The sequence below is a fragment of the Misgurnus anguillicaudatus genome, chromosome 1 (genome assembly GCF_027580225.2).
Source record: "Misgurnus anguillicaudatus chromosome 1, ASM2758022v2, whole genome shotgun sequence".
Taxonomy (NCBI): Eukaryota; Metazoa; Chordata; class Actinopteri; order Cypriniformes; family Cobitidae; genus Misgurnus; species Misgurnus anguillicaudatus.
In genome coordinates, this window is record NC_073337.2 from 12,608,708 (window position 1) to 12,625,727 (window position 17,020).

Genomic DNA, 17,020 nt, shown 5'->3' on the forward strand with positions numbered 1-17,020 from the left:
CAAACTCAAAGCACAAAAACGAAATATTAGCATGTAGATAAAATCGAAGGACTCGAACAACATCCATTGTTTTGTCTTTTGTCTGTTTAGGTTTGATGAAGACATACGCAGCAATGTTTTAACAATTAATCCAAAAAACAGTTCAGGAATAAGAGCAAAATTACCTACAGAGTCTATAAATGTATATAGGACAATACAATATTAAACGTGTACAATATCTGCAGCAGTAATACTTACAGATCAAATCTTAAGTTCTGTCTTTCCTCAAAAAAGTAGTCCAGTATAAACTTGCGGACGAAGTCTGGGTTCAAGGTGTTATCGATGACCTCCGTTCGCCCGAACTGCAAGATCAGAGAAAGGAAGTCAGCAGTCAATCAAAAGAAAATTAGGACAAATGTACTGTAACAAAGATAAAAAGAAGGCCCTGGTTTGATTTGCATAATAATTTCCCAAAGCACTGACTCTATGAAGCAATGCATCAAGCTACAATGTTAGCAACACATTAAGCATTGTAACACATGTAATGCTTAGGGTTCAGTTCAATTTCATTTAATTTGCATGCTTTTCTTTAGGTGAGCAACATTAATGCAAAATTTAAAGAGGACGACGAACCAGTCCTTCCAGAAAAATGCAGAGTTTTTTTGTGGTTGTTGCGAGCAAAAATCCTTGATCTTGCGGCACGTTTTCTTAAAACATGCGCTGGAATATGCGTAATATTTGTGCATTTTATGCAATGAAATTGCGGAAACTTGCAAAAACTGCAGGAACTTGCAGCTTTTCAATGATGTTCACGTCATGTAATTTCGCCACTTCATAACGTTCCCATGGCAACAGGGGACTTGGCTGCGCTTGTGTGACGTAAATGCAACATTTTTCAACTTTCTGCTAAGATATATGTGACTTTTTGCTACGAAAATGCGGGGATTATGAAATCATGTAAGCCCGCATATTTTGCGTGTGGCGAAAGTGCGGCGTATTTGAAAAAATGTGGCCCCCGCATAAATATGCAAACTTTGGCTGATTTTCTGGAGGGACTGACAAACTGTGCATATCCTTATATTTCTAACGAACATCCTTAAGCCGGAATTGTTTTTTTTACATGTAAGAGGACATACGCACATGGTCGAACGCATAGGTGTCTCAATCAGCTCCCTTGTTCAGTAGTCTGGGCACTGATCAGGGAGTCTGTCTCAATCGTAAAATTCTTCCAGTGCACTGGAACATTCGTTCCCTAGAAATTCCCACAATGCAATGCAAACACCAGTGAGCATTGGCCCTGTCAGAAATGGCACACTCCAAACTTGTGGACTTCATCAGAGTCCACACTTTGATGACATCATGTAGTGCAGACCTTAAGGACCGTTGACGCGAGTCCAAGAGCGCGCTCTGGAGTCGTATTTTGGGACAGACTCAAGCGTCACGCCGGAAAAGAAAGAGAATTTGCCCATCAGTGTGAACTCCTCACTTCCATCATCTGATTGGTCTGATTGCTCTTTCGCAAGGATCTCTGGGTTGGTACAGTAAAGTGCGTGAAGCCTGCTGCATCGAGGGTGCAAAGGGGGCACTGATGAGCACACTTCGGAGCGTAAAAATGACATATGGGACACCCTACGGAGTCGTAGACTAAGTGAGCCCACGCAATTTAAGGCCACGAGACTGAAAGTCCACATGAAGTGCGCCATTTGGTACAGGGCCAAAGATGGCCCCTATGTTCCCTTACCGGAAATCATGTGACCTTTTCTGAAGCTCTCCAATTGAAAATCACGCAAGCCAACTCAATAAACTTCATGAAATGCGACTTTTATAAAGACAAACATCTGTTTTAGTTTTAAATATAACACACACATTGCTAGACAGGAAGGGGCCACAATCTACCTTATATTTAAAATAATTCTATTTATTTAAAATGCAAAAAATATATATAATTAAAATGTAATAATATTCCTCCAAATTTATGCACGGATATGTAGTAGAATAATGAAAGCGTTTTTAAACACTTTAACACGTGTCCTTACCAATGCCCGAACCTGCATACACGACATACTGATTTGCGACCTCGGGAGCGGACTGAGACACAGGGATAGTTTATTTGACTCGTACATGTACACAGCAATGGGTGCATACGCATTGCGATAAAATGTAATGCATCTCCTGGGCTACATACTGTATAGTACTACATTCTCCTGTATGTGCATGCACGATGCATGAGGTACACAAAAATCCGGCGGTGTGCCTACAGTGCACACATATTATTCTGATGACGAAATTTGCATCACGTGCACTGTACAGTACATGGACCCTCACGTATACCTAAAAACCGAGCTATACTTCTAGCTTAAGAGAGCAAATAAAAAAACGAATGACACAACAAAACGTGACATAAATGACATAAATAAAAGTCTATCCACCGGCATTGTATAAAATAAGGGAGCCCTATGATACACCCCACCCTAACTTCCTGTTTTAATACGAAATGCATAAACTCAGGAAAGAAATTGTGCCTATCAAGCCATTTCATGGGGTACTGGCTAAATTTGATGTCAACTTGGACATAATCTGGGTTATATATGAGTGTTTGACAGCATCCTTACATCCACATGGCTCATTGTTTTTCACCAAATAGTGATTAAAGTTAATCAACACACATCCCTCTTAAGGGTGCTGGGAGTGCAAAATATTAAAAGAGCAGAACTGATAGAGACGGAAAAATAAGAGTGCCATTAATAATTGAGATTATTATTCTGAGAATAATTCAACCCGGCATTTACATGTATGAATATTTATGTGACCAAGGGTCTGCTGGGCCTTTCAGGGGCTCAGCATGTCTGAGACAGATTGTTGTGCTCACCTCTCGCCACTCTTTGGTGCCAATGCCTTGAGTGTACAGCACACATACTGTGAAGATGAAGAGAGAGAGAGACAGTATTACACAAAGGTACAAAAGGTCTAAAATGCCACCTGTGACACTCTTAACTTTTAAAACCGAGCGACCCAGATTTGTACTGTGTATACTTTGGACAATGTTTTGTCCTATAAATCAAAAAAGCAATTTTTTCGGTTACACTTTATGTTCTACACAAGGGTTGCCTCAACTCGTGGTGGGCTGGCCCCAATGTTCAGACCAGAAATATGATTGGACAGTGACTGACAACAAGACAGCATGACTACACTTTTTGAATAGTACTGAAGCTAGAAAGATGTAAACACCATAAAAGAGAAGAGGATTAACAATGTTAAACAATGCAAAGTTAAGAACTAGTCAAGTGTATTTGGAACAGGTGTGCTTTCAATTGTTTTTTGAAGGGTGTGGTGATCTCAGCAGTTCAGGTGGATCAAGTGGAGTTAGGCCTTATTTGTGGCATATAGCACACCCACCATAAGCAAGATAATGGTAACACTAAGAGACTAGGCCAGCAGCCATCAGCATAACTGAGACTGTGCCTCAGCACAAGTAAACATCCTGGGAAGAGTTGACGTCTACTAAAACATCTACATTGTAAACAAAACCAGTAAAGAATCAGGTGGAAAAAGTGCACAAACAATTTGACAATAAAAAGACATGCAGAGTAATTGTGCAAAAACAGAAACAAAACAAGAAGCGATAAAGTGTGGAAAAAATCAATACAGGTACTGATAACAATAGCTGATTTTTTGCTGTTTTTCTGTTCATTATTGTTACACATGCACAAAGGAAACCATGAAACTGTCTGCTGGTTATTGTACTTATTTTAGGGTTACAATGACTCTAATCAATAAGTGCAGAGTATGTTCAAAGATTTAGGATTAGGATCTATCTATCTATCTATCTATCTATCTATCTATCTATCTATCTATCTATCTATCTATCTATCTATCTATCTATCTATCTATCTATCTATCTATCTATCTATCTATCTATCTATCTATCTATCTATCTAGGAGGTTATTCCCCAAAATCTCACAATACATGGCCCCAGTCATCATCTCCTTAATACAGTGCAGTCGCCCTGTCCCATGTGCAGAAAAACACCCCCAACGCATGATGCTATCACACCCATGCTTAAAGGAATAGTCTACTCATTTTCAATATTAAAATATGTTATTACCTTAACTAAGAATTGTTGATACATCCCTCTATCATCTGTGTGCGTGCACGTAAGCGCTGGAGCGCGCTGCGACGCTTCGATAGCATTTAGCTTAGCCCCATTCATTCAATGGTACCATTTAGAGATAAAGTTAGAAGTGACCAAACACATCAACGTTTTTCCTATTTAAGACGAGTAGTTATACGAGCAAGTTTGGTGGTACAAAATAAAACGTAGCGGTTTTCTAAGCGGATTTAAAAGAGGAACTATATTTTATGCCGTAATAGCACTTTTGGGAGTACTTCGACTCGCCTGAAAAGTCCGCTCCCCTTCTCACTCTCATAATGGGAGAGGGAGGGTGTTACTGCGCCGAGTCAAGGTACTCCCAAAAGTGCTATTACGCCATAAAATATAGTTCCTCTTTTAAATCCGCTTAGAAAAGCGCTATGTTTTATTTTGTACCACCAAACTTGCTTGTATAACTACTCGTATAATTTAGTCCTGAAAATGTATTTATTTTTTGTAAATATTTCCCGTATTTTCTGTTTTATCTTTATAAAATAGACAATCAGTCTGGTGGTGGTGGCCTAAGAATTTTGCACAGTTCTGTATACATATCTATATATGTATGTATGTATGTATGTATGTATATACAGTATATTTATATAGATATAGATATATACATATACAGTGTAAAAGTTAGAATAATTACACAAAAATTTTCCAATAATGTTTTTCATAATTCTAACTATACAATAAATGAGCCCACCCACAATGTTTCTATATATGTGCCACATCTGAAGCGGGAGGCTTTACTTCACACAGTCAGTTTAAGAAACAGCAAACAGACAGCAGTGAGTCATTTGATTGTGTAAGCTTTCAGAAAGTGAAGCGAGTCCCCTCTTAACAAGGCTAAAGCAGTTGATCGTACAGACCTACGCGAGATCATTCCACATTAAATACGATGAGACATGAAAAATGATTTAGATTCAATTTAGCACAGTTCATATCATGCATTTTATAAAAATAAAAGGTGGAGATAAAAAGACAGTCTTACTTGGATCTGATTTAGAGAATGTGTCCATGTCGAGCAGGTTTCTGTAAAAAGGAGAAAAAGTTAAATAAAAGACTTATTATTTTCACTAAATAATCTAATGTCCATAATTCGTTTATCCACACAAGATATTGAAACTAAGCTATAAATGTGTTTATAATTATTATAAGTTAATTAACATATAACCCAATGTAAAATAACTTGAATTCACAAATATAGCTTCTGAAAGCAAATCTTTAAAGGGTCAAACATGAAAAATACAAATGCTACAAATGCACAAAATATGGTCCTTTTAAGATTGGTTTTCAGTGTAAACTCAGAAGGCACAGCAGGCACAAAGTTGATTTTTCACATCTGTGCATTAGTGCAAGTTGTGAGGTAAGTTCTTGAGTCAGCGGTGTGTTATGAAAGTCTGCCCTGTCCATTCAGATCAAATCTTAAAAAAAAGAGTTTTTTTTTGTTCGAAGTGCATGGGATTAGCAGTGAAAGAAGTACTGCAAAGTATTTTTAAGTAAAGTTTGCTTTACAAGGTAATGATAGACCCCTAAAATCTGTTTTGAGTTATATTTTTACAGTCATATTCATGATAAAGAGATTCACCACACTGCAAAAACGTAAAAAATGACTTAAATTGGTAACACCTAAAAATGTTTAGTTTTTTTCCAACTTAATATTTTACTTGAGGTGAAAAATTAGGGTAGGGTAACAGATTTGATCCTGAAACATTTTTAGTTATGCTGGTTAAAAGTCTCCTCACATCCTGATAGCAATCATTGTGTTAAGTTGTTTAAATGTATTTGTAGAAACTTATGTCATCTGTGAAAGGCGTAGGACCAAAAAATGTTCAACCAATCATAGATTTCGGTTCGAACTGACGTTTCCTTTTTTGTTCCTCATATGTAAGCGTAATTTGAATGCCCACCGCGCAGCGAGTCCACGCAGACACCATACGTCATCGGCGCGTTCACGTGTGCTCACCTCCTGTCTGTAAACAGCGAGAACAGCAAACTTTTCTGCTGAATTGACAACCTGTACGGGAGCCACAAAACGAAAGGCATCTTTTATAACAACAACAGGAAAAACTGTCTGGATCAGCAAGAGCAAAAACCCAAATGAACATCCGTAACTTTACTGTTTTACCACGAGATGCAAACAGCTGCAGGAGGCAAACGGGTCTGAAAGAGTCGTTGCACTGTTTATTTTGGTAAGGTAGGTGATATGTTTGTATTGAGATGGATTCAGATATTCTACTTTGATAAAACATTGTGTTGCTTATGAAATTTGTGTTCGTTTACGGATTAGCGTAACGATATAGTTACTACATCTACACAACCGAACGTGTGCTTAAACTAATTCTGATGTAAACCAGTTGTTAATGTTGCTTATTTTGGAAGTGTTATTCACTTTGTACTGCAAAGTTTTCTCACTGGTGAATGAGACATGAGACGTGACCGTCTGATCTGTGCGTGTTCATGTGTTTTGAAAGAGGCATGACTTTGGATGGCGATTTGACTTGAGGGTGGGATCGGGATTTCCTTGCTAGGCGGCTACCGTTAGCATTTTTCAAAATGTGTTACCCTACCTTTAAGTACAACTGAATTGAAGTATTTTCAACTTTTTACAGTACAGTTAAATTGCAGTTAACAGGTCATGGACAGAACCTTTTAGTGCTGCCAATTTACCAGTAAGAAAGGTTGTAAGATTACCAGTAATTTACTGGTAAGTGCTATGTGTGAACGGATAATAAGGATTAACAAGCACACCTATATGTCCACATCTCTTCACCATTTTTTTAAAAACAGCTTATCATCTATTTGCCAAATTGCCATGTCTTTCGCACACTCTCTGTGAAGCCTAATGTGTAAACTGTTTAAGATGCAGGTTGCGACTCTTCCCCAGTTCAGATCAGTTTGAAGTCACTAATGCTGCACGACTATAAGCCTTTTGCACAGAAATGAAAACAACAAAATAGGGACCGTGGATATGAAGTCATACCCCTTATTGTTTACAAATACAACATTGACCTCAGTTCCCCTTTCTCACAGAGTTTAATATTTTGCTACTGATGTGTAAATTATATCTTACTGGTAAAAAAATGGAACGTCACTGTGTGTGTGAACAGCACATTTTTGCAGTTACTGGTAAAGTCATTCTGGTAAACTCGTGGTAATTTCTCAGTGTTTCTCAGACCAGCAAGCAGTGAGTGAAATAAAAAAAAATTATTGGTTTTGGTCTGTAACCACAGTTCCCTGAGAAGGGAACGAGATGCTGCGTCGCCATAGTGACGCTTTGCAGAACGCCTCAGTGTGACTTTGGGTGTTGCGGTAATAACTATTGACCAATCAGAATCAAAGACTCGAACTAACCAGGACAAATCCATGAGATTTTCAGGGACTTTTATTTAGTGTCTTATGCAGGTTCACACACTCTTGCATCATGCACTTTCACCATTTGTATCTGAGAGTTTACTCTGGTGCTGCGTCTGAAAGCATTCACTCCTTCACTATTCCCTATATAGAGAATGACATTTGAGTCCATTATATGGTGAAGAAGTCAACAAAAATGGACACTGACGTAAATACCATGCGTCAGAAGGTTGTTGTAGAGATTTGTCATAAACCTTTACACCTGTGTGTCGTTATGGATTGTACTGTGAAACGGTAAAGTTAGTTTCTTACTGTTTGGCACATTTGTCATATTTATTGTATTAGTTGATAATAAAGAGAACAAAAAAACTACTTGTCATATTTATTTACTATTATGTTTATTTATTATATTTAATAAAATATGTATTATGTAAGGTATCACATTTATTTTTTATTAGTTTATTTTTTTAAAGTAGAAAATAATTGAACAAGAACTAACAAAAGTGTATAAAAATAAATATGTGGTGTTTACTGTCAGTATCCTTCAGCTGATTCCAGTTACGTGTTTCGACTTGTATCATGTTAAATAGTGAGTGACCGAGTGTACATTAAAATGTACCCTCAAACTCAGAGTGCATTGTGGGTAAAAAGTAGTGAAGGAATGTAGGGAATGAAGTTGTTCACTCAGGTTTCGCACACCACTACAAAATGGCGGAAGCCAAATAGTGCACTACACTCTAAAGATGTCTGGGTTATTTAACCTATAATGGGTAAATATCGGACAGAATGCATGCTGGGTTAAAAATGACCCAATATTGGGTTGTTATGTCCAATATTTGGCTTAAAAATAAACCCAGGGTGTATATAGGAGAAGCCAAAGACATTAACAAGATGCTGCACTTCTATAACTATTACTAAAATGGAAAGAAATGCATCGCCAAGTCAGTATAAATCCTAAATCCCCCCTTCTAAAAAAATAATCAATCATTAATTGCTAAAGACTGAACATTCATAATTCATGATAATTGGGATTTTATCCAGCAATTTTAGAGATATCGCTCTTCCCCCATTTAAGTCAATAGAATTTGGTCTCGGATGACTGAATTAGCTTCCCAATCGCTTGGCAAACATTGCTGCCAAGGGACATTGTTACCCCTGTCAATCATTTTAACTTGACACCCATTTTATAAAACATACAACATGTTTTAAAAATGTAAATTAGCAGGCTAGCTGTCAGCACTGTGATGACATGTTAAAGGGATAGTTCACCCAAGAATGAAAATTCTGTCATCATTTACTCACTCTCATGTTGTTACAAACCTGTATGAATTTATTTGTTCTGATAAACACAAAGGAAGATATTTTGAGGAATGTTTGTAACCAAACCGATTGTGAGCCCCATTCACTTGCATAGTTAGAAAAAGAATACTGTGGAAGTGAATGGGGTTCACAAACGATTTGGTTACAAACATTGAACTATCCCTTTAACATAAAACTAAATAAAACAAACTGCATATCAATTAGGGCTGCACCATAAATCACATGCAATAGAGGGTATGCACATGACGTCACCGTCGACGACAGGGACTGCGGTTATGGCCACTGAGTGGCAAAAGACAGAGCAGCAGCATTTGAGTACAGCGTGACATCGGCGAAAACACGGTGAAAATGCGTCGAAATGGGAAAAAGCTGTTGTGCGATAGACTGTACTAACAGATTAACAAGAATTAGGAGCTATCGTTTTACAGAGTGCCAAAAATCACCAAAAGGAGAAGTAAATAGATCGTTCATGCCAACGTCCACAGACCACGTGGGTTGATTGCTAGGTTCACTATCAAGCAGAGTTTTTATTTTTTACTTAAATGTATTTTTCAAGTACAGTATTTGTATTTTATCCGTGTTTTTCTTTCACACTCCAAAGCATATGATCATAATTTTTATTCTATACATTTCATAAATACATGTGTTTGTTTTACATTTAATATTTAAGTACATTAACATACTTTTACTCAAGTTAAAGTACACAATTTAAATGTAATTAGGTATTAAATAAATTTTAATATGCAATATTAAAGAATACACAGTATGATTCTATGCTTTAAATTGTAGTTAAGTATGTTTTTCCCAATACAAACACCCTAATAAAGCACAGATGCTTGGAAAATGTAACTACTAAGTATGTCCTCCTCTGCTATCAAGTCCAACTAAATTCAATTTAAGCTGATAATAGTCAGTTGTACTGGGATTTTCGCAGCAGCCCCTATGAAAACCAGCCATTTTGGTGCACGTTTTGCTACTCAACCGGGCGAGCTCTCGCGTGGTCACGTGGAAAAGTGACGTCAATGCATACCCTCTATAGTCACATGATTCCTTGATAAGTAGCAAATTACCATCACCTGGAGCAGCATTTACTAAACAAACCCATAATTCACGGAAAAGCTAGGCAATATCCCATTCATTAGCACGGATGAATAGCCTACACCACACTATTTTTTCATTTACTTTAAGTTATTCTGTTAAAATTGTTTTATCCAAAATAATACATGAATAGCACTTGTGTAACTCCTGTAAATCTCCCTCTATTTTCCATTATTTCTGTCTCTCACTCTTGTCCTTGAGTGTTGTTTGGGGTTTTCTGGTTACTATGGTACCTCAAACAACACTTTAAAAAACTTCATTTGGTTTTCGAAGAACAAAGAAAGACATTGTGGGTTCAAACAATAGATATATACACTAGATGTCACCTTGGCTATGGCAGATCATTGAAACAAATGTGTCAAATACAGCCGCCATCTTAAAACAGGGGAACCCCTCCTCTTTAAAGCAGCAGCGTCAATGTAGGCAAAGGTGTAACGGAAATAAAATCACCATAAATCAGAGAGACAGCAAGCGCAAAATGCGGCAGCGGCATCTCGTAGCGGCACTTCCGGCGTCAACTCCAGCAGCCAGTGACGTTCTCCGGCATTTCGGAGCGGCATCTCGCGCAGCCAGTGAATTTCTTTCGCAGTGTGGCTGTTGGTAGCAATTTTCGCGGGCCAATTACATAATTTCACTTTAAAACTACATTTGAACTTTCATTTTATCATGAAATTTGTTAATATAGTAGTATTAATCTCCAGCAGCCATGGACTTTTATCCGGCAGTCCGTGACTTTCTCCAGCAGATGTCGCTCTCTCTGTCTGTGTGTGGATATATATATATATATATATATATATATGAATCGCTGCTCATCAATTCTGGCAAAAATATGTAGTTCCTTTAATCTACAAGTTCACAGCATAACTTTTCAAAGTCCTTTCATTTTCTTAAAGACAAACGTAAAAAGTTTGGCTGGAGAACTTTTATTCATCCTTCCAGCTGAGCAGGGTGATCGAAAGGATGTCTGCCACCCAGGGATCGGGTAGAAAAGAATATCGGTGGGTAGGGGAGATGATGCAAAAATGTTTTAATGCGAAATGCAAATGAACCTGACATTCTAGTGTAATGTTGGTGCAATGTTGCACTGTTTGGTTATAAATAATAAAATATGACAAATAAATATAATTAAATGTGTTTTATTAAAAATGTCTCTATTTCACTTTGCGGTTGTAGCCTGAAAAATGGGTCAGCTGGACTTTCGGGGCCTGTAGGCCGAGCAATTGTGTTTTGTTGCATCAAATCAACATATAGATATTAAAAATATAAGAAAACAGTTAAATGCGTACATGGGTTATTTTGTGTCCCAAGCGAATAACCAAAAAGTGGGCCAATTTATGCCAAATTGCATAATTTATGTGTGTTATGTGTGGTCGCATTTGCTCCTAAAATCGAATTGGCGCGAGGTCAAATTTTGAAAGCCTTTGTGCTAATGCAAATATTTTTTGTGGTGCCACCTGTTTTTATTTCTTTACGAAACAATCACATATAAGCCTACTGTGGAACAATGACAGAGACCAATAATACTTTACACGGATGACTCAGTTTCGTGCTGTTTCATTAAGAAATGCGATCGTCAAAAACACACTGACAAACCCTTAAAATAAATGTCTGTAAACGTAATGAGGTTGAATATATATATATATATATATTAGTAAAATGTACTTTTAAAATATTAAAAATAGTGATATTAAATTATATTCATTTATTTCATAACCCTCAAAAGATTTGTACTTTCATTTTTAATTTAGTTTTGTTATGCAACACTTAAAAAATAATGTTTTTGTATAATATATTTTTTATTTGATTATTTTAAAAAATATCATTATGAATTCAGTTTATTAAACATGCCGTTTGAGACGTGAAATGTAATTAACCAATAAGTAAAATTAAAAGTTAAAATTCTGAATCTAGAAATTAAAAAAACAAACTAAAACAGAAAAATGGAATTTGTGAAAATAAAAACTGAATTTAAAACAATGATTTAAATCATCATTTAAAATAAAAGTTAAAACATTTTTAGGGCCCCATGAATCTACACATTTTAAGTACATAAAAATAATTTAAGATCAAATTTGAATGTTCAAGCTTTTAATCTTCAGGATGATGAAGTTAGCGTGCTCTTATAATTTTCAATGGATGATCCAAAATTTTGCTGATGCTCCTAACATTTACATTTGGGAGCAGCACCAATATACTAAACAGTAAATCTCGAGGCATGATAGTGCAGCAGCCTGTATATCAATACACAAAACAGAATAACTTTCTCTGATGTAGTGCAGCAACAGAATGTTTTAGGCCGGCGAGCGGCGACAGCTGCTAAACAGCCACGGCTGCGAAGTTATCTGGCTGCTGGATATACAGCTCGGATTCATATTAACTTAGGCCTGCTACTCATATTAACCGAATAACAGCTTATATTCATATGTTATAGCATTTATTAAAGCATGTGATTTATAAGTTTGATTTAGTCTGCAACTAACTGTGATTGATTGAATCAGAAAGTGTAGTAATTCAGCACACACGCGCGTAGCGCATATACCTGCAGCGCTAACTTTCTCTGATGTACAGGCAACAGAAACTCACTTACAAATTTCATAATGAATGCTTACAACTGACAATATATAATATTGTATATTGCTAACAGTAACGGCTGATATCCCTGGCTGCTCGAGATGCCGCTGCGAGATGCCCCTGTAGAGTTAAAGCGGCCGGTTAAAGTCCCTGGCTGCGGTTAAAGTCCCTGGCTGCGGTTAAAGTCATTGACTGCCCGACATGCCCCTATAGTAAGCGGCCGGTTAAAGTCACTGACTGCCCGAGATGCCGCTCTGAGATGCCCTAAGCGGCTAGTTAAAGTCACTGACTGCCCGAGATGCCGCTCCGAGATGCCCCTATTGAGTCAAGCGGCCGGTTGCTAAAGTCACTGGCTACTCGAGAAGCCGCACGAGATGCCCCTGTAGGCTTTCAAATATATTTTGAGCTCGCGCCAATTCGACTCCAGGAGCAAACGCGACCACACACAACACACACAAATTATGCAATTTAGCATAAATTGGCCCACTTTTTGGTTATTCGCTTGGGACACAAAATAATGTACGCATTTAACTGTTTTCTTATATTTTTAATAATTATATGTTGATTTGATGTAACAAAATATAATTGTTCGGCCCACAGGTCCCGAAAGTCTAGCTGACCCATTTTTTTAAACATTGTTTTTAAGTTAAAATGGGCCAGGCCCAGTAGGCTACAACCGCAAAGTGAAATAGAGACATTTTTAATAAAACACATTTAATTATATTTATTTGTTATATTTTATTATTTATAATTGGGCAGTGTGGCGTTGCATTTGCATTGCATTGGAATGTCGGGTTCATTTGCCTTTCGCATTGAAACATTTCCTTTTATAAGTGTCTATCAACTGTCTCCCTATTTGGCCAATGCTCCTCTCATCATCTCCCCTACCCACCGACACTCCCCTCCACCCGATCCCCGGCCGGCAGACATCCCCCCGACCACCCAAGCCGCTCAGCTGGAAGGACGAACAAAAGCTCTCCAGCCAAACTTCTTACGTTTGTCTTTAAGAAAATGAAAGGACTTTGAAAAGTTATGCTGTGAACTTGTAGATTAAAGGAACTACATATTTTTGCCAGAATTGATGAGCAGCGATTCATGCTTTATACATGCTTTATATTTTGTACACAATTAGGCTACAAATTAAACCTTATTTAATAAACAGTGAACAACAGCAAGAGCTGAAGGGTGTCTTCGTTACTGCAATCCTTTAATTTTTACTATAAAAACGTTTCATTATGTTGCATATCCATATATATATATCCATATATATATATATATATATATATATATATATATATATATATATATATATATATATATATATATATATATATATATATATATATATCCACACACAGACAGAGAGAGCGACATCTGCTGGAAAAAGTCACGGACTGCCGGATAAAAGTCCATGGCTGCTGGAGATTAATACTACTATATTAACAAATTTCATGATAAAATTAAAGTTCAAATGTAGTTTTAAAGTGAAATTATGTAATTGGCCCGCGGAAGTTGCTACCAACAGCCACACTGCGAAAGAAATTCTCTGGCTGCGCGAGATGCCGCTACGAAATGCCGGAGAACGTCACTCGCTGCTGGAGTTGACGCCGGAAGTGCCGCTACGAGATGCCGCTGCCGCATTTTGCGCTTGTAGAGTAAGCGGCCGGTTAAAGTCACTGACTGCCCGTGATGCCGCTCTGAGATGCCCCAGAGTAAGCGGCTGCTTAAAGTCACTGACTGCCCGAGATGCCCCTGTAGAGTAAGCGGCCGGTTAAAGTCACTGTCTGCTCGAAATGGCGCGCGAGATGCCCCTGTAGCGGCCGGTTAAAGTAATTGACTGCCCGAGAGAAGCGGCTGGTTAAAGTCACTGGCTGCTCGAAATGCCCCTATAGCAGCCAGCCGGATAAAGTCCCTGAATGCCCGAGATGCCGCTACAAAATCCTACAATATATTAACAATTTCATGATAAATGCTTACAAATGGCAGTATATAATATTATTTTGTTTTTAAATGTAGTTTTAAAGTGAAATATTACATTGATTTATGTAACTGGCGAGCAAAAGTTGCTACAAACAGACACGGCTGCCACAGAAAGCCTGCCTGCTCGAGATGCCGCTACAAGATTCCACGAGATGCCGCTGTACTGACTGGTGCCGGAAAAAGTCACTGGCTGCTGGAGATGCCGCCGGATGTGCCTTTGCGAGATGCCGCTGCCGCATTTTGTGCCAGGCCTTACTGATAAATCATCATGATTGGATTTTCTAGTTTTTTTTTTTCGTTGAAGGGTCAGACATGTATTTAGCATTGAGTCCAGAGAAAATTTAAAGTTTTGATATTAAGAAAATTTACTTTTTCTAAGTATAAAGAGACCTAGGAAAATAAGTCTAGTTTTTAGACAAAAATGTGACCCGTCACGGAAACCAGGGACACAAGTCGGCAGCACAAGTTTCGAGAAAATGAGAAACAAAGTTTTTTTTTTCAAAATTTGTGATTTTCGTTTTATTGCAGAATCTGTTAGTTGAGATCAGGAAGAAGCCTCTCCATATTTGAGATAGCAGTTTATGTATATTTAAAAGCGTACATTTTGCGGTTAAAATAGGCTTGTTTTCCGGAGATTCTAGCGTGCAGCGGGGGGCGTCATTGTCTGTGTGTATATTTACATACTGGATAAGCTTGTGTTTTCGCCTCCGCCCCCAAAGGGAACAGCGTGACTACTGAATAAGGATAGTTCGCCCAAAACTGAAAATAATGTCATTAATGACTTACCATTATGTCGTTCTAAACTCGGAAGACCTCCGTTCATCTTCGGAACACAGTTTAAGATGTTTTAACATTAGATTTAGTCCGAGAGCTTTCTGTCTCCTCCATTGAAAATCTATGTACGGTTTCCATGTCCAGAAAGGTAATAAAAACATCCTCAAAGTAGTCCATGTGACATCAGTGGGTCAGTAAAATTGTGTTGATACATCGAAAATACAGTTTGGTCCAAAAATAGCAAGAATTACGACTTTATTCAGCATTGTCTTCTCTTCCGGCTCGAGCGTGAAGTCACGTGACTGTAGTGACGTGGCTGCTCTGTCCCTTAGACATGTTTGCTTAACGTTAGTTTTATTTATTTTTTTCAAACTTATAGCGTGCATCTCCCCAGACTGTAAATGAAGCTCGGGCTCACAAAACAAAAGAAATATAAAAGAAGCTGAGGCGGAACAAATAACAGTCAACCGCATATACGTCAGCCGCGTCACTGACTTTATGGGGCGCCGCAGTCGGATGACGTCAAAGTACCGCGAGAGCTCTTTAAGAAATCTTACGGAGTAGTTTAATTTCGACTCGGTCTCGCGGTACTTTGACGTCTTCCGACTGCGGCGCCCCATAACGTCAGTGACGCGGCTGACTGTTATTTGTCCAAACACACAGAAGTTACACAGAGATCGTTGTATTCTTTATATAATATTGGCTACATGTTTTGTCTATCAATATTTTCCATGAAGTCATTGGCTGATGGAGGAACTAGCAAGCGATTGGTAACATCTCTTAAGGACTTCACGTTTCCAACGGTGCTGTTTTTGGATTATCTATTATTTTAAATACAAACTTTGAAGGCGGGTTCATGTGTTTAACGGAACGTAAATACCGGAGTGTAATCTGATATACCCTTACATGTTACGATGTAAATAGTCCTCAGATTGTATATTATATTGTATTACCAGAAGTTCATGCGAAATAGACTATATGTCTATATTTCACGGATTATACGCATTTGTGGACAAAAATCATTGGATGATTCACACATCTGAAACAGACTGGATTCGACTTGTGATCCCCACAAAGGTAACGTTAAAAGTCCTGTTTATTTTTGCATTTTGTCATTCGGACTACATATGCTGCTAGAACAGCTGTCTCTCAAAACGGCTTTACAGGGGGTATGGCTTAGCTAAATGAGATGTAAATGAGCCCTATTGTCTCTCCAGCCAGGGAAAAGGGAAAGTGTTAACTTTTTTCTTTCTCAAATTTCTCAGCATTCTCTTTCTTGAATGTGTTACATTCAAATGGCCACAACTTCTCCAAATCTTATCAGATTTCCATGTGTTACACATCGTTGGAAAGCTTAGAATCTGCACTTTCAGAATCTATGAATAACTCAAAATGCCCCAGATCCGACTTGTGTCCCTACTTTCCGTGACTGGTCACAAATTATAAAATTTAAGAGAATTTGTCCTTAAAACAAGATCGTACGGAATAAAATGAAATAAGAAAATTTTCTTGAAATAAGTCTATTTTTTTCATACTTAATTCTAGAAAATGTATCTTATTCCATTGGCAGATTTTTTTGCTTGTTTTAATTACAAATTCTCTTAAATTGTATGTTTTTGTCTAAAAACTAGACTTTTTTTCCTAGGTCATTTTGCTCATCAAGAGCTCGTCATTTTTGCAGTGGAGAGAGTAGCTTTACCTACAGTAGCTACTTCCTATGACAAGACCCCTGTTCCAAGATGGCGGCGGTTTTGAAGCATGCTTAGAACCCCAAGGTGACATCTAGTGTATAA

General features: G+C 37.7%; 1 protein-coding gene across 1 annotated transcript in view; it reads right to left on the reverse strand.

The window, feature by feature from the left end:
- LOC129431750 (copine-8) overlaps window positions 1-17,020 on the reverse strand; it is a 150,029-nt gene that overhangs the window by 91,555 nt on the left and 41,454 nt on the right. The window contains exons 2-4 of the mRNA XM_055189769.2: window positions 5,122-5,162; window positions 2,849-2,895; window positions 238-341 (exon numbers count right to left, since the gene is read on the reverse strand). Of these exons, the coding sequence (XP_055045744.1) occupies window positions 238-341; window positions 2,849-2,895; window positions 5,122-5,162 (192 nt within the window). The remainder of the gene's footprint in view (window positions 1-237; window positions 342-2,848; window positions 2,896-5,121; window positions 5,163-17,020) is intronic.